This window comes from Pterocles gutturalis, unplaced genomic scaffold (assembly GCF_000699245.1).
Source record: "Pterocles gutturalis isolate BGI_N339 unplaced genomic scaffold, ASM69924v1 scaffold40549, whole genome shotgun sequence".
Classification (NCBI taxonomy): Eukaryota; Metazoa; Chordata; class Aves; order Pterocliformes; family Pteroclidae; genus Pterocles; species Pterocles gutturalis.
Genome location: NW_010137128.1, coordinates 2,434 through 28,073, shown reverse-complemented (window position 1 = coordinate 28,073; position 25,640 = coordinate 2,434). Strand labels below are relative to the sequence as shown.

General features: G+C 36.3%; 1 protein-coding gene across 1 annotated transcript; it reads right to left on the bottom strand.

Moving 5' to 3' along the window:
* Nucleotides 1-1,559: 1,559 nt before the first annotated feature.
* Nucleotides 1,560-24,016, bottom strand: LARP7 (La ribonucleoprotein domain family, member 7). Its single transcript, XM_010082534.1, has 12 exons — nucleotides 23,809-24,016; nucleotides 22,266-22,366; nucleotides 22,068-22,151; nucleotides 18,907-19,071; nucleotides 18,123-18,231; nucleotides 16,272-16,646; nucleotides 15,087-15,222; nucleotides 12,057-12,214; nucleotides 11,078-11,196; nucleotides 8,026-8,185; nucleotides 5,604-5,695; nucleotides 1,560-1,735 (listed from the first exon to the last, which is right to left on the bottom strand). The coding sequence occupies exons 1-12, from the start codon at nucleotides 24,014-24,016 to the stop codon at nucleotides 1,655-1,657; spliced, it is 1,788 nt and encodes a 595-aa protein (XP_010080836.1). The 3' UTR covers nucleotides 1,560-1,654.
* Between the last annotated feature and the right edge of the window lie 1,624 nt (nucleotides 24,017-25,640).

Genomic DNA, 25,640 nt, shown 5'->3' with positions numbered 1-25,640 from the left:
CCGCCACCCCCCCCCCACCAGTTTGTCTCTTATCTTGCACTTTTCCCCTCTGTATTTCTGCTATCTGTAGTCTGATCACTGCTGTCCCCTCGCCATTCATTTGTGGCAATCCTCACCATTCACTCCCCACCGCCCGAGGAGATGGACACCGGCCTCTGGGGGCTCAGATGCTAATCAGAGTCCTGTGGGAGGGAGGGAGGGAGACAGGCGGGTGGTACCTGTACAGAGAATTAGTTCCCACTGCTGCTGCATTAGGGTACAGCACAAGTAGCAGCACAGAAATGGTCCTCCACAAACATTCCTCTGCTCTACACTATCCTTATCTTGGGTGGTTTGGTTACAGTTAATATGCTTTGGTATAATCTCCTGAAAAATATTTTTTCGTACTTTTTTCCTCCTTTGTGTTGTTTTCCCCGACTGCAAAGCCGCTGTATTAGACCCACACCACTTTCAAGAATTCAGCAGAAATAACAGATTCTTTTCTTAGATAGCAAAAATATAGCAGTGTCACCAAACTTCATTATAATATGTATAATCAAAATATCTATGCTGCTCCAGTAATTTGAAAGCATTAAATTTAAAAATGTTAGCCTATTTTACCAGCAAAATCTATAGCTGCAACAATGCCTAGTGTCATTGACACAATTTCCTTCAAGAGCCTCTGATGGTATTTTAGGAACGTAAAATAACTTGCTCATCCTTCTATTTATAAGAAAGTTTCACACTTTTATAAATCAATGTGTCTTATTTCTCCTGAAAAAAAAAAAAATCACTAAAACAATCTCACAAATAAACATGTGAGTTTACCTTTCCATTAATGGAGAGAGCTCTAAGAGTAGACCTAGTCACACACAAATTCAACATTTTATATAATTGAATTTTATAATTTACTGTTTAGTTTTGGTGGGTTTTTAAAAAAAATATTGCCAATCTATAACAAAATACTTCAAAGCACATTAAGATCACCATCTCAACTACACAACTTTAACACTTATCTGCAAGTGAGAATTATTTATGGAGCTAGAGTTACCAGATGCAACAAAGCTTTTCTTATTTCTTCCCCCAAAGATTCTTAATTCAGGTTAGTGTGCTCCTCATGAAAGTAAATTTTCTTCCAGACTTCTCAATGACAGGTTTTCTGACAGTCCTAGCCACCTTAAAAATACATGGAAATTATATAGTCATTCTACTGTATTTTTCAAGTCTGATGGACTAAACAGAGGCCTAGAGAGGTTTACTTAGCATTAACCAGTTTTATCACTTGCAGTGTCATAAAACAGACCGAAGAATTAGAAATACACAACTAAATTTTTTTCAAGCATTTTATTTCATAACCTAGTGTATAAAACTTCAACATACAAAAAAAAAACCCAAAACAAAACAAAAGTGAACTAAAGCAAGATCTCTTAATACATTTTTTTCCAGAAAGCATTACCTAAAGGCTCAGAAGCAGTAAACATTCAGCCTATTTAAAAATGGGATTCAGAACAATCTTCATACTTGCAGTCTGCAGAATTATGAATTAAATGGACCAGTTTTTGATGGCTTCTTAAAAAGCAGTTTAGTTGCTGTCAGCAGTGGTGTTTGTGGGGTTTGGTTTTCGTTGGGTTTCTTTAAATACCTAGTTCACTCTCAAAATCACAATCAGTCTTGGTTAGTTATCTTCAGTGAAACGAATATGTTTACTTGTCTGTTGAGTCTTTTCAAGCCTCATCCTCTCAGCCTTAGCAATCAACTGCAAACAGGAAAAATATTGTAGAAAAGATTAGAGGAAAATTCCATGGTTACGATTTTATCTCACAATCGTCAATATAATATTCACTGACTTCCCAGACTTCATAAGAAAAGGCTAAATCTTTGAACAGCTGAGCTAACCTGTACAGCTGTCAGAAAAGTTAAAGCAGGCCGATATAATTTTTGGTATTGCCTCAAGAACCATAAAAAAAAACCACATAGCATCTCTTCAGTCTCTGGACAGAGCTGTATCTTTCATTCCATTCCTTCTTCCTCACAACACAAAGAGAACAAAATTACAACTTAAAAAATCCCAAAACAGTCTCATACACGAAGTTTAAAAAACCTTACTCTTCTTAGATTCATGCTGTTACTGGTGTAAGAAAAACAAGGTCAGACCATTAAAAAAAGTTTAAAAAACACAAAACAACTGGAAAGAAAAAACCCTATAATTTGGATAATCTCACCAGTTTATCTTTGGTTTGTTTCTCTTTCACGTATTTATTTCAGAGCATAAATGTGCAGTCACTAGTGCCCTACAGAAAATAAATGCCATCTCTTGGCTAATGAGAAAGTTAGGTGCTCCCAGTACAGAGGTACAAGAAATACTCTTGTGGAACATAACTAACCTGATAATTTTCAACATTTCTTGTTCATTTTTTCCAAAACACATACCCAGCCCTTCCATAGACACCAGCTTCAGAGAACCAGGGAAAGGAACTTATTTGTGCTCTGGAGTGGGACCTCTCCCCAATGGTGTACAGATAGGGAACTGGTCTGTCTTGCAAGGACACAGCCCGCGAGCCCCAGGCATAATCAGAAGATAACAGCGTGGGCTGTGCCCAGGCACACCATCCTCCTTTCCCATATATTCTGCAAATGATTCAGCCCTTCCCAAATACCCAGTTCTCACTTCCCCCCCAAGTGCCTTTCACTTCTACCACCACTCCACCCTCTTAAACATCTTCTTTCCTTCTATGTAAGGGGGTGTACGAGGTGTAAACTAAGCTCAGCAGCACCTCCCCCAGACGACAAGTACCCAGGTGGAAAGCTTGCAGGCACTCATGCCCTTGCTTTGTGAACAGGAGACTTTAATCAGTACCAACAGTTTAAGGCTACAGACTGATAAATTGCTTTAGGTCTATGTAAAATGGCACTGCCCTAAAGAAGCAATTCTGGGAAGGTTTTTAATCTGTATCACTAAATCACTAAGGCTGTTCTATTATGCAGTTGAACAACAGGCTAATGAGAACCCGTATTTGGAAGGGGCAGCAGAGGGGAGCACGGAGGTGACAATGAACGAGCAGGCTTGGGGGCAAAGCCTGACACTGAATACCTTTTTAACTCCAAAGCATGGCTAGGCTTTAAGTCGCAAGTTCTGGGGAGCCTTGGGATAGCTAGTGTTTTTCAGACATTTCGTTTATTATAAGAACTATCCCATAGAAAGTAAAATCTCTACCACTTTTCTTCTGGGGGGGAGGCATTACCCCAGAAACCCTCTGCTGAATTGATCATTAACCCTCATCCTGGCATGCCACAGGACCCATTGCAGGAAAGCCAAGCAAGCTTTTTAGAACACATGGTAAAGAGGAATCTCAAACTGTCTAAAGTTACACTCAAAAGGATCTCTGTGCTCTGTCACTGGGTACTGCCTGTAATGTGATGCTGTCTAGACAACAACATTATAGATTATTCACATCATTATTACTACAAACACTCACGTTGACATGACTGCAGCTATAATAGCTTGTATGAATGTAACTTTTAAGCCTACATTTAAACAGTAATTAAGTATAAGATGCTGTCTTTAGTATAAATATAAAACAGCTAACAGGCAAATACTCAAAGAGATATCTTGTAAGGGATTTTAGAGCCTTTAACAATGTTTACAAGAAAGATACACTAATGGAATATTCCGCAGTATGTGTTTAATTATGAATTATTATATTACTTTTTTCCTTCCTTTTATTGCAACCTTCAAATAAGTCAACTTGGGAGTTCTTCAGGAGAACTTTCGAATAAAATATTAATATTAATATTAATGAACAGAGAAAGTAACACCGGTTTTCTTATTATCAGGCTGTATTTCTGAAATACTGAATATTTCTGGAATACAGACTGTCAAAAAGTAACCATAGGGTTAAGGGTTATTGACCACAGTGAGGCATTCTTTTCTTGAGGTTTTGCTTAACAGTGTTAGCATTTAAATAGTATTCACTAAGCTTTGAAGTTAACACCTCTCAGTGTTGCAAGGTGATGGGTAAGGGGGAGGGAGCAGGAGTTTGCATCCTTGCTGCTGCTATTGTTAGTCAGAACTGAGACAGTTTATATTTGCAAGCTTAGATGAGGTACCTTACTGGCCAATTTACACCAGTTTGGTCAACAAATGCCAATCTTCAAAAGATGAAGAATAGAAACTTGAGAGTAGGGCACCTACAGTCCAAATTCAAGTCAAAGGTGCTACCAGAACCTTTTGTTTGAAAAAGTAAAAGTACACTTAAAAAAAAAAACCAGAAAAAACGTGTCAGCAGTCAGTAAAAGGCTCTAAATGCGGTTTTCACATTCTGTTACTGCTTATAAGAATAATGGTTAGAGCCAATGCTATTTTTATGCCTTAAAGAAAATTAAATCAGTCATTTGGGGAAATTATGGATGCATATCTTTGTTTAAAAAGAACTAGATTCATCTGTCTAGGGGATCTCTGAAAGAACATTTAGACAAACAAGATAATACATGCAAAATATGCCTTGTCAAGACAAGGTTTTGACCTGTATAATTGCTGTTTCTTTAGCTTAATGTAATATTTCTTTTCAACTATATATGGAACAACTAGGACATTTTTTGCATTGTGTGCATCACTGGAGCGTCTAGGAAACCAAAATTACAGCAAATCTCCAAAGTCACCAGAAAAAAAAAAATAAGGTCAGATGATTTTGCAGTTTTGCAGGCAAGAGCATAAAGTTTCAGGTTAAAGCCAACATGGAAACCTTATTTGCAATGTGTGTGAAGTAAACCTTGCGACAAAATGTCTGAAATATTCTTTGGCTACTCTCTGTCAGGTAAAGGATCTGACTGTCCTAATCAAGAACCCTTCATGCCTGGAAGGGTTTTCTGGGGCAGGAGTGGAAAATGCAGCCGGTAAGTTCATTGCAACACTCCCTCAACCCTGTGGCCTGACAGGCAGCCCAAGGTCAAGACTGGAAAGCTATTTCAGATGAACACTTGAGTAAAATTGCACTGCAGTGCTACAGATAGTAAGAATAACAGTTTGACAGAGCAAGAGCAGGCAGACGCAAGGTCCCTGTGTGTGCTCCAAGTTCACGAGATGTGAGGCCGTTTTGCTGTGGAAGCTGCTCAGCTACGGACGCTGGTAGCAGCATTCAGATTTGTCTGGATCAGGAGACAGACACGCTGTTGCACAGACTCTTGACTACACTAGGAACACACCAGTGTTCACCATAGCACAGAACCGCATGTTAAAAAAAATTGTGTAAATTGTGAGAGATTCATTCTGAAGAATCATGCTAGAGAGCTAAGCTAGAGCAAATCAAGACTACTTAACTTTTTAATGACCTCATCCAGACAGGGTTTTAATGGAAATCCAGCTCACAAATTAACTTCATGCCTCTAGTCATGGCCTTAACTTTCTCTGCCTCCATAAAGACAAGCCTTGGATTTGGTAATTTCCAGGATAGCCACATGTTCTCTATTTTGTGGCTGCAAAACCCTGCTGCAAAGTCAGTAGAAAGTGATTTAAGTGGATTAAAAACAGAACCAAACGTTAAAGTATAAAAAAAATGTAGACCTACATAGGCAATCATATTTTTCAAGTATGGCCATATAGGAAAATAACCTGATTTGCAAGTTACCTTTTCAGTACCCCGCTTCTTTTCTCGAGGCTGGTTAAGTTTAGCTTGTCTGTCCACTAAAATCTTCTGCCAGTAACGTTGTTCATGATCACCTTGAAAAGCAAATTAATATTACAATACAAGATTAAAAATATTCAATACAAGAGGATGCAGTGTTTTCAGCTGTGATGAGGAAGAAATTTTTACAGCTAAGGTAAATACATGTGAAAATACCTGTTAGGGAAACCTAACAAGTGTTTCCCCATTAGTCTTAAATTCCATAGTCAGAGAAGTCATACAGCATTGCAACATCTGACCAGCACACACCGAGGTGAACAAAGAAAAGAACAACTCTGTCCAAAGGAGCTTAAAGCTGACATTGAGGTCTCTGTTCTGCACAAGCTGGACAGGACCTGAATCAAGGTCCTATGCATTTTATTAACTTTAGGACTGGATTGCCAAGGTATCTAACTAAGCTTTCCTCAGCAAGTAGTTTTACAAACTTAAAAAGAACAGAGGAAGTATGCAAACACCACTCTCCACATGGAATTAGCAGGAGCTCAGTTTTAGCTAGAGTTTCACTATAGCACTCAAAGGCCCCTTGATCTACTGATGTACTCAGCCTCTGGCTAATTTTAAACAACTATCAAACAGAAAAAAACATACTGTAAGAATGATGAGATTATTTTGTTTCATCAAAACTGTTGTTAGAAGCAAACTTGGGGTACTTTGTGGGCAGTTTTGAACATTGGGGTAATATGATAGCAAAAAATTTTGCAGGTTTTTTTCAGTGGCTGTTTTGCAGTAAGAAGCAGTTTGCCACAGCTTCCTCTGATTTATGCTGTTAACTATCATGATGGGAATTTTGTTATGTAATATTTTGTGGTCTCATGAGAAGCCTTCGGTTACAGGGAAGTTTCCAAGCAATGTTGGAAAAGATTCCTGCAAAAGTTATGGAATTAATAATTCTGAGAACCAATTTTGCATACATTTTAACAGCATTACTTACACATTCAACCTTGATAACATCTAAACATTGCCATAGATGTTTAATATTTTGTCAGATTAAAAGCTGAAGACATTTAGTCAAAGTCAAGTTCTAAAAAAGGGAAAGCTTTAGTCCCTGTAGTAGGAATCTAAGATTCTTTCCTTATTCTTGCTCTTTGTGTTCACCTTACACCAAGAAAAGCTGAAATGCTTACTGTGAGTCACTTCTGCATTCTTCACAAGCCTTTCCATTTCAATGAACCACTTTGAAAAAAATCTTAAGACTATGAATGGAACTATCCGATAATGTAGTACTTACCCCCGATCTACTAGTGCACTTTTTTATATAAGGACACAAAACCAGTGACAAATACACACAGAGCACAGCTGTAAAATGCCATATTTCAAGTTGTTTCTGGATCTCTGGAACACCGAACACTCTGGAGACAAATTTATCTCAAAATAACATTAGCAGCATTCAGTGAGTCTCAAACTTTAATTAACCTTTACATCATCATGAAGGTTAATGCTTCCATTATAGCTCTTCCATCTGCAATCCTTAACTGACATTTATGTGGGTTTACATCCCTGCATGCATGGAGCTGAGCCCTATGTGAGGACCTGTGCAGGAGTGTGGTAAAATATTTAAATATATAGATGAGAGAATCCCATCTAGATTTTTTTTATCTGCTTTTTGAGCATTTAGAATTTTTAGTGCATATCTGGAAATTAATGGTTTTATGAATACAGTAACAAAATTTGAGAGACTTTCCCCCTCCCTTCTTATTCTACCCCCTCACTTCCATAAAGAAGTTTCTCTGCACTTGGAAGAGTCAAATCTAGTGCAAGACATGAATTTAGAAAACCAGAGTCATTTCAGAAAAAAAAAAAACCACATTAAAGTTCCAAAGTAAGCCAGCAAAAATCTTAGTGTAAATACAGTTAAAAAAAGGCATGACTCTGGCATAAGTTATTCAACTTCCTGAATAAAAGAAAGATTAATTAGAAGGCAAGTGCTAAAACCACTGTAAGTGTATCCATGCTGTTAGATTTTTGTAATGTTATTTCACACATAAGTTCAGTATTTTCAAGAAAATCTTCACTTAAAATTCTTTTGTGTCATCAGAATGTTATATTCATAAAGCTGAAATGTGAATTAAGTTCTACAGCCCACTGCCACTAGAAGTGATGTAAATCAATCTCAAAAGAATAGAATGAAGTTGATAAAGGCAAGCAAAATCATTTTGCTCTAACCAGTGGTATAAAAACCCTTGCCATTTTACCAATTTAATTATAACAGCAAAATGAGAATAACATCGGAAAAAAATGAAATGCAGTCTTTCCCCCAGCTACCAGGATACCTAAACATATCCACAAAGTTACCATGCAATACAATCCTTTTCACAATACTTAAGTCTTCTCCTGTACTACCATTTAAAAAAAAAAAAAGTCTTACCAGTGAGAACTTCGAATTTCCAGTTGTTTTTGATCTGTATTTCTTTGTATGATTTCATGACAATCTGTGCAGCCTCAGGAGTTTTAAAACGGACATGACATTCTGTGTCTCCCTCCAGCATGTCAACATAAGCAACATCAGCCAGCACGGCCAAAGCATCCTATCAAAGCACATGAGAGAACACAGACCATAAACCAGATTTCAAAAAAATAATATAAAAAGAGCTACTTTTTGACCAATCAATTTGTAGATCATTAACATTTTTGAAAAGGTCATGAAGTAGAAGAAAACAGCTTTTTAATTTAATCAATGAATCGCTTGTTGAATAGTTTTGAACTAATATATTTTCATGAGAAAGTTATAACTGAATTCTGATTTATGACCCTACAGCTTAAAACCATCTATTTATCTCTCATCCTGCCCTCCAGGAACAATTTAAAGCAGTAATTCCTGAAGATGTTAAGTTTTTGCATAAGAATAATTTTACTAATGGAGCATCAGTAATTGTCCATATATTTCAATACTGTATCTGTATGAACCTTTTTTAAAAAATAAAAACAATCAGTGTACTAGAACATTGATATACATTGGTCCAACAGAAAAATATCTAACTTCATTCTATGCATGAAATATATAAAAGCAAGCTCATTCATGGCAGACTGAGAAATGAGTAACAGTAAACCAACCCTTCCTATCTTTATGAAGTGACCTCTGGCTGAAAAATTTCACTAATGGCTGAAGGAAGAAGGATCACACATGCTCTTTCAGATGAAGTACTTCACTTGTAATACCTGCTGTTAGGGAAATTAACTAAGACCCCACATTCCTAGTCAATTTAGTTCACAGCAGGAAGTTCAAGATGCTTCTATTCAAGAATTGCACACTGCTTTTAACCCTCCACTACCAAGGACAGCCTTAAAACAAAAGTGCCAGTATTGCTGAGATAATTTGAGAGCCAACCAAAGCTACTTTCCACTCTTAATTCTGGTTTCCCAAAGTCATGCTTACATGGAAAACTACAACGACCCAAACAGTTTACTGGAGTTGGCAAATGTCACGATCTCTGAGAAGCACCTCAATAGCTAAATTTGGATACAGTGAAGTAAAAAAGGTTAAAGCATCAAAATAATATTAAAACTACTCAGCAAATACCTTTCCAGCGTGTAGAGTAGTTACACATGCCACACAACCAGAAACACAGATCAATGCTGGAAGTTTATTAATTAAAACCCCCTAAATGGATTGCTTTGTGGCAGTGTTTGCTATAGCTATGACAGTCTAGAAACACAGGCAAAGTGAAATTTTACCAGAAATATACTTTCATAAAAGCAACTAGTATAGCCAGAAAAATCCAGTAAGTGGCAAGTAGTTTTCAGCTTCCACTGCTGACCCAAGAAAGAGCTGGTGCACCCTTTAGATTATTGCTTCTTCCAACTGCAGTTGTATTCTGCAATTATATTTCTTCCTTAAAACACTGCCCTATTTGTTTGCTAAAATTTTATGAAATATTTTTCCTAACTACTTGTTGTTGGAACCAAAGACATGACTTATAACGGCAAAGGCCAGCCTTATTTTGTCCCCCTTTACCTCCACAAAGTATATCGTTATCCCTGAAATACTTCCCCAAAACTAAACCAAAATAACAACTTCATGTACCTGGAAATACCAAACTAAGTTTGTTTTCAGCTACTGCAGGAACAGTAAGTTTACCCCGACCACAATACATTCAGTTCTGACACAACACAGTAAGGTGTTTACCACATTCAGAGGGGCCCTCCTTCAACCCTTACAGTGACAACTACATTCTCTCAGTGTCTTCACCACTCAGACAACTGCCTACTACTATCCCTAGGCAGATAAGACTGATCAAGTTGAAACCCTATCACCAGTTTGTTTTCAGTGAGAGAGATGTCTCCCATCTTGCTTAGATTCATGCACACACTAAACTTCACACACTTGCAAGCAGCCAGTGACTTCAAATGGACTAGTCAGTTATAAACATAGGTAGTTAGTGAGTTCAGAGATGACTTATCAATCCGAATCATTCCCTCAGTGTCCTAAGGAGTCTCAATATTCATTCCAACATGAATCAAAGTTGTTCAAATGCTTTTCAGTTGTTATTCATCCAAGAGTGCAATTTGTGAAAGAAAAACTCATGTGTCACATTCATGAACAATTCAGTATCTGAATAAATGCTTAATAAAAGCCTTTTATTTCCTTTGGAAAACTTTTAATATTTCAATTTCAAAATGATGCAGCTTAAAACTCTATTTACCTTAAAATTAAATATTCTACTTAACACATGCATCTTTCATATCATGACATGACACCAAATTGAAGTTATTCTACACACTTTAAAATTGAGAAAAAACAGCACTTGCCATAAGAAAAAAAAAGAAAATAAATGGGCAAATGAATTACTGGACAAGTTCTACTGCTGTCACTCTCACTGAACCGGAGGTTTTTTTAATTGTGAATTTCTTACTGGAAAAAAAAACCCAACAATTGTTTTCTTATGCTAAGATCATTTCCTCACCCCCAAATTCCTGTTAATAGTAAAAACCCTAATATACCATTACAGATTTATTTACCTGAATTGTGAGGGAATGACTGTAACAATAACAAAGGACATTGCACATTATCTTTTTAAACTGTAAATTTGATTTTAGCAGTCATTTACTTTTAACAATATCAAATTAACCATGTTTTTCACACTGAAAATGCAAATACACAGTAACAGGGGCTGGAGACGGAGGAGAGAACTACTCGTCCTCTACAGCATTATTTATTTTCGTCATTATTTTCATTGTAAACTTGACATTGCCTGAAGCACTCAAGGCTACTTTTTGCTTTGAAACATCCCCTTTACTCTTTTGCCGTTGTAAAATCTTCCATTAACAGGTACTAGAGAAGAATCTGTACACAGCTACTGGCCAAACAAACAAACAAAAAAATCAGTAAGACTTGTTTAAATGGTATTCCATATTCAAACATTTTGGGGGCACTGTAAGAGGAAAGGCTAACAGCTACCCTGAGGTTACAAAGGCATTACCTTGATCTGCTTCCTGCCCGGCAGGGGCTCAGTGCTAATGATCTTCACAATTACTCCACTCACGAACTGGGGCCCCATTGTGTTAGCCCTGGCAGGAGGGGCAGAATCTTCACTGGTGGCTGGTCAATTTGAAAAGAGGGGGATGGAAAAAAAAAGGAAAAATTTTTTACATTTATTAGTTTGACAAGCTAAAGATGCTATGAAAACAGATAAGCAACATGACGCACACAAGAAATGGAACAAGGGACATCAAGTATTGCTACTGGAGATTGTCTTTTTCTTTTTTAATCTAGGATCAAAACAAAAATCACCATTTAAACTCAATGTTGAGTAACAAAAAAAGAAAATATGTCCAAGAAGAGTCTTAGAGAAGTTTTTACAGTCTACAGGGTTTCCTTACAAGAATATTTTATATTCTACTGATTACAGTTAATAGCTGAACCCTCAGTTCTAGAGTGACCAAAAATAAGCAGGCAGGCATTGAAATGTCAGTATCTAAGTTAGTGAAGAGATGCACAGAGCAATCCAGAGCAATTCTGTCTCTGAAAAAAAAAATATAGAAATTGAACTAAAATGACATAATTACAAAGCTACTTTTAACCATAAAGTTGATAAAACCCAGTTTCAAGCAATTTTTTGAATGCCATACTTCAAGAAATAGTTTGATTAATCGCTGCACATATAGTTAAGCCTAAGCAAATCAGGCCCAAGTTACATCATCAAAAAGGCTGATCCTTGACTTAGCTCTGCAAGAGCTACCAGAATATGCTTAATAACTTGTTCTTGCAATTCATAAGTCACAAGTCTATCTAAATGAAGGGGTTTTGCTTTTAATAATATTTGTCATTTAGAGAAAACACCAGCATTATAGAAAATAAAACCATTTTGCAGTGTTTCTGGAGGACCAGTGTCTTACATCACTGTTTCTGTACTAGAATCACAAAGAAAAGAAGACATAAAACATCACAAACAGGATTACGCTTGCCATTTTTAGACTGAGGCTTTTTCTGTGCACAAGAGTCCATTTCCATCTCTCCTACAGGCTCAGGTTTGATTTGAGACATTGTTTTCTTTAAGGAGGCCATACTGGCTTTCTGAAGGGCCAAATATTCTTGCTTCAAATCCATCCATTCAGTCCTGTAAGTGGCAACACAGGAATAGGATGTCAGTTGTAAACAAGAAAATAATGTCTAGAAACTCAATGATAAGACAAAACAGTTTACAAATAGCTTAAGGTGAACTTGGTGAGCAGTGCAGACCCTTCCTACCATTAGAGATCTCCCTGCACTTAGGTCAAATTAAACCTTGTCAGTATCTGCTTTTTTTCTTATTTTTCTTTAGCTTTTAATATTCCAGTCAAGTTCCAAGAAGAACAACCTATAATTCAAATAGGGTGATCCCCAAATTTGTTTTATATATTCAGAAAATATATAGAACAGCTTGGTAAACTGTTTTCTACTGGAACTACAGACCACAGACACTAAATTCAGAGACAGTGAACTCTGATTCACTGAATTAGTTCAGTGAACCTACTCCTGTGTTACTATATTAAGAACCAGTCATTTTCTAGAAAAATCATTGATGGAAAATCAACAACTGGTTAAACTCACCAAAAACCTACTGAGATAAGAACATTCCTTACAATTCAAATGCATTTTGGTTAAAAAATACCACCACATGGAAGCAATTTATATATTTACATACATTTAACATGGAGATGTTTCTGCAAACAGCTAGAGCTTTGCTCCACAGAAACACAATGCCTATAGTGCCACTGTGAGAACGACTCATTGTTACCCTAATCTGTGCTATCAAACAAGCTGATAGAGGATTTTTAAAGAGGAGGATATCTTGTGGTAATGGTTTTAGCTGTTAACATTGACAACTGTGTACTTCAAAAAAGCATCCAGACTCACTGAGGATCATACATTCTCAACAGAGCAAAGACATTAAAATAACAAAAGACCCACGTAATGATTCTTTGAGATAAAAAGGCAACACCATTCCAGTGCAAGGTATGGTATAAATACAAGCTCAAGGAGGTACTTCTTGTTAACGTGACTGGAAGGAAGAGAAGACCATGCGGAATGGAATGAGCCAGGCAAGTATTTGCAATGCTTATGCTCTTACAAAGTCTTTTTCCTTTGTTAAAATTGACTAAAATTTAAAACTCTTTCTCTGTTGATGCAGTAGTCTCAGAATCTCGGTGGAAGAGGACAAGCATCGTTGATAACTACTGTTTTTTGTGGACCCCTTTTACTTTAACATGGAGGTGCTTTCTGTGACTTAAAAAAAGTAAGTGCTTCCATGTTTTAGTAGAGGTGAATCCTGATCGCAATACTGAAATACCATCCAGGATTTTTTGGGTTTTTGTCAGTACTTCAGTCACAAAATTTTTAGATCCAGGAAAAGAAATTAAGAACTTTGGCAGTAAGCAGATGGAATGCATGCTTCCCCAACAAGAACTAAAAGTATAAAGTATTTTTCAGTGGCCTGTATGTTCAAAAAATTTTTTTTAAATTTTAATGGGACTCCCTTCGCTTTAACATGGAGGTACCTGCTGCCTAAAAAAGTAAGTGCTTCCATGTTTCAGTGGCGGTGGATCCTCATGTTCTTAAATGCATTTATTGAGCCTACTTGCAGTAATATTTTAATTTGTTGCATTATCAGAAGTCTGCAGAATTTATTAATTTTTGGTAAATAATGCATTCCCATCTTAAGGACCTCCACAACTTTAATGTGGATGTACTTGCTTTGCTCCTGAAAAGTAAGTGCTTCCATGTTTTAGTGATGGTGAATCCTTTTTTGTCAACTGAAAGCACTTCTCTCTTCCCAGGAAATACATAAAAACAGATTTGTCACACAACGTTAACATGCAATGAAGGATCTAAACTGCTTACTGCACAGCAATGAAATTTTCCAAGTCCTACAGATTTCATTTTTGTCCTACAACATCAAGCACCTGTAGATAATTTTTTTTCTACACTGTTGATGTATTTGCACTGCACATGTGTGGCCTCCCTGTTCACCATAAAGCACAAGACCCAACTCTGCATCATGGTACAGCACAAGATGGGAAGGACCCCCTCTACTTTAACATGGAGGTACTTGCTGGATGCCTAAAAAGTAAGTGCTTCCATGTTTTAGTTGTGGTGACTCCTAAAAGCCCAACAGAAGCATATTTTTGTGAATATATAAACTGAGGAACCACATGTAAATTGGTGGATTTGAGTCAGACTTGGAAACTTGGGTATTTGAACCTTTTCAGCTACAGGCTAATACTGTTGCTAATATGCAACTCTGTTCTATAAAAATTGGAATTGCACTTTAGCAATGGTGATGGACTGTTAGACTATACAAAGACTTAAATATTCAAACTGTGAGACCAAAAAGGCTGAAAATTTCCAACAGCTGCAAACACTGTGAAATCATTGTATATGAGCCTGTTAAGTAATAAAATTCAATAAAGTATGCAGAACGTGTGACTTTTGAGAAAATTTCCTGTTGCCAACTGCACTCTCTGAAAACATTTAAAAACCACTTGAAAATGGCAATAGCTGAACCGCACTCTAGGAAAGCATTTAAAAACACACTTAAAAATGGGGTACCACAAAGCAACAAGAGATTCAGAAAAAATGTGCCATTAGGTCAAAATGACTGCCCCCTGCTGCCTTTTGCAGTTAAAATTGTAACAAAGAAAAACCTAAATGCAAATTGTAATGCCAAGAGACCCTGTACAGACAGATAAAAAACACAGTATATATAAAACCTATGAGCTTAATGTGAGCAAATGTTTCCCGACTAACATTTTTTCTAATGTAGACACCCCTTTAAGGTGGCAGCTTTTTGTTGTGCCAGTCCATCATGCAAGCAAATGAATTCCCAGTACTGCTGAGAAAAATTCAGTTTAGCTCAGTAAAACACTCAAGCCACCAAAAGGCTATAAGCACCTCCCCATCCACCGGGAATTATAAGCTAGTCACATACGTTAGTTTCTTTCATAACCTACTTGGAGAGCACTCTGAGTGGAATGACTTCTTCACCCATTTTGTGTCTTTCTTTGTGTTTTTTCTTATGTTTCCTTTTAGATTTTGAAAGGGATGTGTCTTTTTTATCACCATCTTTCTCATCTTCTGCAGACACCTCTACACGAAAAAAGTCCAAATGAAAAATGTTTAGTTCTAACATTACATTGACAAATACTTAAATATTTATTCAGGTTGTATTTATAATACCTATATTTCCATAATATGACATAGTATTATTTACTTCATTATCAAGAAAAGCTTAACAAACATTGGTTATTTGATTCAAATCTGAATGAAAACTCAGAAAAATGAGAGCCTACTACCTACTTCTAGTCCACTTTCTCAACTACCCAAGTCTAGCCTCTAATCATAGATTCTTGTCAACCCAAATGTGGTTTCAAAGCAGCTTTTAATCCCCTCTATTGCTTTTTTCCCCTCTTATCTCATGTAAGAGACTGGGATCATCAGCTTTTTCTTTTGTATTTTAATCTTACTTATCTAGATTCTTATACTGTCGCCATTTGCCTAGGCTGTTTAATCCATACTTTACTTCAGTGAAGCTCTATTAACTTCTTTGTGAAGTATTTTTACTTCTGATGAGATTTACCCACTTCAGTGTTGAAAGTTCTTTCATATTCTCCATGCGGCTTATCTCATTGGAATGAGTCATTGCCAGGTTTAAACTTAACTGCAGGGAACTCCACATATTCCTAAACTGACCTTTGTTATGCCTCCACCATATCACCCATTCTTCACTTACTGACCCAAGCAGAACAACATTTTACCAGAAATTCAAGGTTTGAATCTTTCACCAGCACTTGAAAGATTTACTCAATAACCTTGAATTCAAGTAATAAACCTATTAGCTTCCAAGTCAGTTCACTAATGTATTTGTATTACAGACTACACTTGTTATATTTCTTGTTGCTTTCCAGCCATCTCATGGGGTTGTTACCCTCTAGCATATCAAAATTCCCATTTACTTAGGCCACTACAATTTCAACTGCAAAAATGTGGTTTCTTTAACTCCAGCTTTTCTCCTTATCTGGATTTCTCCCTCATTACTAAACCTACCATTTGTTAGCTCTAAGAGATACTTCTGCCATTTGATTTCATTCATGCATATAAACAATGACAATACTAAAAATACATGCAACAAACTTTACCATTGGAAACCTTCGGAGGTTCTGTTTTTTCCTCTTTTACAGGACAAACTTCATCCTTTTGAACAGTTTTCTTGATTTTTGGAGTTGATGTCTCACCATCTCCAGAGCTGGTTCTTTTTCTTTTCCCCGGCCTGCTTTCCCAAGGTACCTCTGAGCTTTCTGTTCTGTCCCATTTTCTCTTCTCTCTCTTTGAGGGCTGCCTGTGAGTCTCAATTCCCTCCATTTCTGAACACTCGGATGAAGTCCTGTGTCTTTTTGACTTGGGTACTTGCTCTCTTGTAGTGTTCATGTTTGATTCCTTTGTCTCTACGGCTGCCTGTACATTGCTCTCTTTCTTGATTTTGGATTTCTTTTTTTTCTTCTTTTTCTTCTCTTCTGTGTTAAAAATACAATATTTAAAACTGACACTGATTAAAAACTAGATTAGATTAACTGACCTAAGTAATCATGATACCAAATATGTCTGGATAATCTGGGATGTTAAATGCCTGTCTCCGGCATCTCTACAGGAAAGATGCGATACATTGTCCCAAAGTTCTTCCTAGGCATTTAAAGCAAGAAAAAAAGAAAGCTAAAAAGAAAGGAGCTAGACTCCTTTTGCTGCTTCTTTACACATGCAGAATTTGTTATGTCATCCCTTACTCGCCTTTGAGAAGAGACACCTTCCTCTTTCCAGGCCAAACAACAAAGACAAGAAAATAAAAAAAGACTGGTGGTTTGTATTCTGAGAATAAAAGGAGATACTCAGCCCAGTGAATCTATCACACCATTTAGTAATGAACAACTACTTGCCTACTAAATTAAAGAATGTTAACTTAACCAAACTGAAAAAAAAAAATTCAATACTGTCTACTTGCTTCAAAATTGCCCTAGGCAGGATGCAGTATGGAACAGCAGAGAATACCTTAGGTGCATTCAAAGCATGGTTTAAAAAGCATGTTTATTCTTGGATTTTTTTTTTTTTTGTCCCAATAGTTACTGGCATAACAAAGAATTAGTGATAACAGTGAGGAATATAACATATGATTTGTCATTACGCTCAGAAGACGGGAAGTGTCTGAAGTACGGGAAATTGTATTAAGTCACCAGAAACAAGGAAAAATGTTTCAGTGATCAAAGTTGCAAAACAATCCTGTGATGGTACCTGCAAGTGGATGGTATTTATTGAAAATATGGTCCACTGTGAATTCAGGATTCTTTTATATTTTGAGTAATTAAGAATCGTGTAAAGTGGAATTGTAAATATGCTGTAAAAAGTTCATTCTGCTTTAGACTGCTCTGCTCAAATAGCAAGAGTTTCAAAGAGGAAGAAAGGTTTCTTTCATTTCATTTCATCGTTCTCTCAGAAAGTTTCAGCAGAGAGAAGAATCACGGTTTGCTCTGAAATGTCAGATGATCAGAAACTCATCTGAACAGCACTTAACATTTCAGTATAATTTTGCTCCTAGGTCTGTATCTTTCTTTTCAATAATAAATATTTTTTAAAAAACCTCTATCAAACTTGTCTTTTGCTAATGCCAAGGGCTTAGATAATGATTTATTGTACAGTCTGAAAGCTGTTCTGCTAGCATAACAATGACTAATGGTGGCAGCTGGCAACATAGGAAAAGAAATTAAGTTCCTTATCAAGCAGGAAAATGGAAAGGCAGAAATTTACTATATTTTAGTTTTACAATTTCATTCTTAAGCCTACACTGACCAACAAAAGAAACAGCAACACAGTTTTACTTTATGAGGTTTTTAAGAAGCATGAAATTAGACTGCAGTAACACAGCTGTTCAAAATTTTCTCTTCAGAAGCTGAGGCATAAACCACTTTGTTTCTTGACCCCAATAATTTACTAACACTTACCTACTACAGTGCTGTTACTTGCATTCAGTGCAGGGACAGGCTTATTCTTTACTGTTTTGGGGAAAATCCCAGGTTTCCGTGGCGCTTCTTCTGGTGGATTATTCAAAAACTTTAAAAAAATAAAATCCACAAAACATTACTAAAAATTATGTTTTCTTGTTTAAAGCATCTCCATCCAAGTTAAAACCAGCAGCAGTGCTATATTTATTCAGGAATGATGAAGTCTCCCATTACTCCAGAGGCATACAGAGTTCTTTCTGTACTTTCAATCATGTGGTGGTTGTTTGGGAGTTTTTGTTGTTGCTCAGGTTTGCTTTGAAAGTGCAGAGCTTGCTTTCTTTAACATTACTAGTGTGACATCTTTATGCCTCTATTACCATTATGATATTAAAACATAAATGCTTTTCAACTTTAAAATCATATTTAAATACACAAAATTAGGTATGACCATGCTTGTCTGATGAAATTTAATAGGCCATTGTGCTGTTACACAAAGATCTCACTTCATAAAAGATACCAAGAATGGCCAAATTATTCCAAAAATACCCACTATGCTTCTACTACATCTCTAGGTTATTAAAAGGATTACACATTCAAAGAATTGTGCAATTGATTAGAGGATTAGGGGTAGGAGACAGAAACATAACATCTGCTAAGTTTTAAAATTATGATATATTAGGAATTTCTCTAAGATTCAGCAGGTGAACTAGCAAAGATTACACCATCCACATCACAGAGTGACAAAGAGGAAGAATGTTAACAGACCAGAGGCACCATTACTCACCTCAATAGCTTTCTCTGCTTGCTCTTTAGTTTCAAATTCAACAAAAGCAAATCCCTTTGGATCGCCAGTAGTTTTATACCTGGGTATACTGACATAAACTACATTACCACACTTCCCAAACACCCGCTCAATCCAACTGTGGTTAACATTTTTGGGAAGCAGCTCCTAAAAAAAAACCAACAAAAGAGAAATGTCATTTTTTCACTGCTCTATTACCATCGTATCTGATGTTTTACCACATCTTCTAATCAAAAAGTTGTCACAACAAAATATATTTAAGTTTGATATGACAATGTTGAGAAACTTCTTTTATTTCAGTAAGTATTCTTGTTGAGAGATCAGTGTTCAGAAAGTAAACACAGTGATCTGAAAATGTATCTCTCTCGATTAATTCATACATCTATAACAAATACACTATATTTAATTTAGATGTCTATCTTCTTGGGACAGATACCAAGGCCTCATCTGCAGCTGCATCTTTGCAACACAAAGTATCTGTGTAAATTTAAGACCTTTGAGCAAATGTAATTCTGCGTTGTCTCAAACGATGCACTGCAGAGCACAAGGATTTTTTTTTTTAAATTATCACCCTATTGTTGGTAATCGGCGTATCACAAAAAGAATTCTTGTAGGTCAGTAGAGTCACTACTCAAACTGACAAATTCCTGGTGGTAGCTGACATTCATTTTAAAGCTAAGCAGTTAGCACTTACAGCCTAGTTGATCAGATGCAGCACAAGGAAAAACTTTTAGCCAGCTTGGTGGATGAGACAGTCTGATTTTTATTTCTATGAACTCCTTAATATAACAACGCATTTTAGAAGCTTGCAGACATCACGTCTCTGTTCCTAAACACTTCCCTTCACCAGTCAAAGAGAAATCCCATCATACCATTTTCTAAATAGATCCAACTGAACACCATTAAAAACCCTACTCTCAAATTCATGCCTAAACAATGGAGAGTCTGCAATACTTCATTTTTGTTTTTTCATGGCAAGTTCCTGCACTAGAAGGCTTTCCTCATGGGAAAACATTTATTACATTCAGGTGGAAAACTATTTTTGCATTAACTTTGCCCGAGAAAATTTTAGTATAAATTCAAGCTTTAAAATATTATGAGAGAAGTACAAAATAAGTGTATGTCAAAGTATAGTTTATGTTAAAGAATATAAAAAAGTCAATAACCATAAGGTTATTTCAGATAAATTTAATGAAAACTCCCCCTAAATTAAATGAAATTGTAACAAATATAAACCAATGAAGTTACTATTCCTTGAAGAAACACATCTTTAAGTCTCAATTCTTAGTTCAGAAATTAAGCTTTGACTTCCTGCAGAAATTCAGAAAACATACTACTATTGGAGAGACAATCCTTCACAGTGGAGGCTTTACATAATTCTTTCTTTCACCTTCTCGAGAATGAAACAAAACTTACCACCCACCACTTTGACTACTCCTGCTCCTCCACTCCCACCACTACATACCTGTCATTTAACTTGGTTTAACATTACTATAATTCCAGTATAAAGAGCAGATACCTCATACATCAGTCTTTGGAAAGGAAAAAACCCACCCTTTGTAGTAGCAATAAGAGGAGATACTGGATTGATACATATTCTCTAAATAAGATCTCTATGAATTCAGTAACTTACAAAACACACCAGTTATCTGTCTTTTCCCAAAATGATACAGACAATGTATTTAAGAAGTTCTAAGCAGTCTCTGTAACCATGTTAGGGAAATACCATGATTGGCACATTGTACTTCAAAAAACTAGTAGTGTTTTCTGGGCTTTTGTTAAAGGACGCAATGGCAATGATGAGAATAATCCAGCTTCTCTTTATCTGGATGGACTGGCATTTTGGGCATGATTATTATGTACCTTCATCACAGAAAGCTTGGTGTCTGCCTGCTTGAAATTACTAATTGCAGGAAGATTCAGCTGCTAATAGCTGCCTAAGTTGACATTAGCCATATAAAGCTTTCTTCACAAAGGAAATTCCACACTGGCTTCAATTCTATTAAAAAAAATGCCAAGATTTTACATAAGTGACAAGTGAACCATCAGATCTCTTTCCATGCTACCGCTTAAGTGGCTCAACGATATGATAATAGTTGTTCCACTCTGACAGAGTTTTTCCGGCAGCACAAGCTATTTTCATTTAAATTAATAAATCATTTCAGTATCAAGGTAGCTACAGGATAGCGTGCTACTAGGATTAAAAAAAAAAAGGCCACCTAAACATAAGACTAGGTCATATTTGGGTACATTCTGCCCTTAAAAGAAAGATGTTAGTTACAAAACCAGAGGCACTCGCAGTAACAGAGTTTGTAACCAGCTTGTACTTTTTATAGAGTACCCCTTATCATCTTGCAAACTCAGCCAGTTTCTGTTTATTAAAACTAATAAAGTTATTATTCTAAAGCTTTGATTACACCAATGTAATTTGTAAATATTTATTGGTACCAGCGTTGCTCCTCTAATGACATTAACTAGAAAAGCCCAGTGAGCTGTAATAGCGAAATGAAAGCACACCTTTTCTTCCTAGCAGGTGAAGTCGCTCTTTGCTCAGCATTTAAAATGATTTAAGCTGGCAGAAGAAAGCAGTGTACCAAACTAATCCCTTTCTTGCCATGGTCACTGCCAGTGCCTACCTGCTTTCACGTATTTTAGTTCCCTTACATGCACTGCACAAGGAACAGTAGCCAGCCACTTGCCTAGTCCTAACAAGAATATCAGTGCACAGATACATTTCTGATACAACAAGTATTAACTGCATTAAACATGTACATTAACCCCACTCTATGGGCATTACAAGTCCAGTACATCTATATTGCCTCCTTCACACTGTCCTTCTCTTTTGGAGTAAAAAACAAAAAAACCCTAAAAAAACAACAAAAAAACCCACAATCAAATTCTATTAGCATTTATAGTCTATGCAAACGTTTCTTGTACTAAATCTGCCTTCTAATTCTGGTAAAACAACTTTGAGTTGTTCTTAATACAGTAAATAATGCTATGCAATTGGATCGTCATAGATGATGTACAGTGGATTTTGCACTCTTAAAAGAATTAACAGCAAGAAAGTTTAAAAGCCTTTCCACAGTTAGAAATAACAGAGCACTCTTCCAGGCACGAGGCATGTACAAGTACAACCTTACCACATAGACTGTGCGACTATCCACATCCTTTGGTTGCTCACCCAGTGGCTGGCGCCTTCTGATTCTAGTTCCTTCTAAATCCAACTAAAAGTAACAAGAAACGAACAAGCATTTTCTGTTAAGATTATTGACTACTTCAAGACCACTATCATTACTACTCCAGTATCGGCAAATACAAAAGAGTGAAACATTAAATACCTCTACAACAGATGAACTTTTAACTGCTCGAGCTATCAATTTTCCATCGGTAGTCAATTTTTTCATTTTGTTGAAAGAAACAAGAAGTGATATGTCAACATCTAAGGATAAAAAAAGGTGCAAATGATGAAATCAGGGTAATCTAGAATGCATTAGTTACGTGTTCTAATCTGACATTAAGATTCAGCTAGTATTTTTATAAAACAATCTGCAAGTCATAATTGCAGTAGGTAACCATATGGCATGCTGCCCAGGATGTACAGAAAATTTCTACCACCAAAATTAAAGTTTACAGTAAACCTATACTTATTTTCTGCTAACCTTTATCAAAGGAATTTTGTTCTTTTACCTCCCCACTGATAACTATTGTCTTTGAAAAGAAAAGAAGAAAAGCCCCTTTCTGATGTAGTTTTACAATACAAAAAAACAATCTGCATTGAAAACGTGCCTCTCCTTCAAGTACTTAAGTGTTTATCCCAGCCTTCCCAACACAAAAGAGCCTCTGCTTGCACTTCAGTTGCAATGAGTCATGCTGCTAAAACCCTGACAGAAAGTTATGCAGTATTAGTCTTAATAAAAAAAGTTAGACATCCAAGCTCTAATACCTCTAGAAAACAGAGTAAATTTTATTCCTCTGAAGGTCCTTTTTTAAAACTGGCATGAAATTCAATATAATTGAGGACTATACCAAATAGGCTAGACGTTTCACACAATGCAACTAGACTAATAACTTGCATTTCAAATAAATATGAACTCATTAAGAAAAAAAAAGTAAACTTTTGCGGAAACTGCTTTTTTTTTTGTTTTGATGGAAAACGACCACTTCTTTCTACAGACATACCACAGCTCTAGTCCACCTGGCATAACACAGTTAATTGAACAATTATACCAACAGCCTGTATTTACCACATATGTACTGGTTTTTAAAGCAAAAGCATACTAGTCACTGCAGCTAACATGTAAATTAATTTCTTCTTCAGAAACTGGCAAACAGTTTCAGAACCAAGCTCAATCTCCTGCTCTGAAGTCAAATGAACCATGTCAAAAATTGTCTAAGAGCCCTGCCAGTAGTCCTACGTGAAAATATACAATTTCTCACATATCAAACTTGTGAAGAAAACACAAAAAAGTATATATACCTAACTGCAAAGCCAAGTGACATTTTAATTTCTGCATACATCTACCTTACAAGTCAAGTACTGTACTTCCAAGGGCATAATGACTTGGTTGTTTGCTTACTCTTCAAATTATACAAAGTTAAAAAAAACCCCAAACATGTCTCTCAATGGGTCACTTCTACCCTTGCAGATGCCCCTACTTATGGCTGGTAGCAAAGGAAAGGAAAAGAGAAATACTAAATGCAATTTCTAAAAAATTAGTACCAAGCTCCACCTCCTGAGTCACTTCCAGCATGAAATTCCAGATTCCAGTCTTCCCCACAAGTAGGCATGCACCTCAAAATAACTTGCAATCATCACCAGCAAGACAATGAAGAAAGTTAAAGATATATCTTTTTACTGAAATATACAGAATATAAACTTACATCCATCTCTGGACTTTTCTATTTGTTCTCGAAGAAATCTATCTTTGTGGAGATTAACATCGCCAAACCAGAAATCAACTTGTTTCGCTATATCTGCAAGCACTTGTTTAACCCTTGACCTCTTCTTTTTCTCTCTCTCCTTCTTCTGTTCAGTGCTTTCTTCATCCATGGCTTTGTCTCTTGCAGTTTCAATCTCCATTCCTGTCATTCTGTCAAGTGAAAGTTAAATATAACCTTTGAGAAAAATAAAAACACTCTTACTTCACTGAGTAAACACTCTTGTTTTATCTTACAGTAAAAACTTCAAGCATCTCCTGTGAGACTATGTGCCATTCATTACTTGTAGCATTGACAAATGCAAAGCATACAGCATATGAGGAAAATTAGGTCACAGTAACTGTGTGGTGAAGACTAAGCTGTACCTCTCATGGCACCCAGTACTGCTGTTTAGCCACAGAGATTCACCAGAGGCAGGCTTTCCATTTAAAATCTGTACTACTGTGATAATCTAGAATGCCTTGTGAACAGTCTGCCCTCCTCATTAGATTTCTAACAGCAGCTTTTGAATTTCAGTAGCAGTCATGGGATTCATAGTTCTAATTGCTTTTGTGAGTTATCAGACAAGCAGTGCTATTAAATATATATGTATAAATGAATTATTTAAAGTACTTGTGCAGGTCACGAAGTGTGTTTTAATACAAAACTTCCCTGTTACCAGAAAAGCAAGCTACTTGCTAAAGAAAGCCTGCAAAACTACAAAAACGAAGTCCAAAAAGCAGACCATTTCCCTCCCAATAAACACATCTTCTTAGACTTGGAAAAAGAAAGAAATAATTTGTTCTCCACTTCCCATATCTCCCAGTACAAACCATTAGAGAGAACACACAAAAAACCCAGAACGCTATACACTTTAGAAATGACCCTTTTACGTGGAAGGCAAAGCAGAAAAAAAATTAAAAAGATGGATTATATAGGTGACTTCTGAAAAGGCCAGCAAAATGACCATACTCCACAGGCATATATCATACATCCAGTGGTTGCAAACAGATTACACTGACACACACACAGAGCAGCTGAAGAGCTCACTGCAAAAAATTATGGTATACCCTCCAAATGAGAAGCATCTATTAATCTTTATAAATAAATACAATGTAAAGATACACTTAAACACACAGTTGGTATTCATGGCAGGTCTGGTAATGGTAATGCTTGTTTTTAAAAGTTGTCTTTGTTATATCAAAAATGTAAACCACTCACTCTGTCAATTGCCAAGGGCCTACCAAAGAGCAGTGATTCAAAATCTTCCAATTCTGTCTCTGAATATGTTCTAACACATTCTTAGTACATTTATTGCTCTGTGTAAAAGCTAAAAGCAGAGTGAGCCCACTAGTTACTACCTTTCTTGCAAGGCCATGCAGCAATCAGTACGTGCTACACAGACATTTTTCCTCTCATTGGTTAGGGGTCTTTCATCAACTGTCACTAATTTTAAAGGCAAAACAAGTTTTATCACAACCTCAGAATCAGGCCCCTAGAAATTAGGGACTAATAGAGGGAAGTGACTTGAATATACATATTTACCTTGAAAAATAAAAAAAACATTTTAATAGATCAATTCATCTTTTTCGTTGACATTTCAAATTGCTGCAGCTAGTCAGTCCTCCTGGAAAACTGCCAGTCACCACACTACTTAATTTTAGATGAGCAAAACAAAGACATACTGCCAAAAGCAGACAGCTTTTTGAAAATGAAATTAACACAAAACTTAAAGTAATTAAGGTAGCAATCACCATATGAAAGACTTCTCAGCTCTCTGCCAGGGCAACACACAA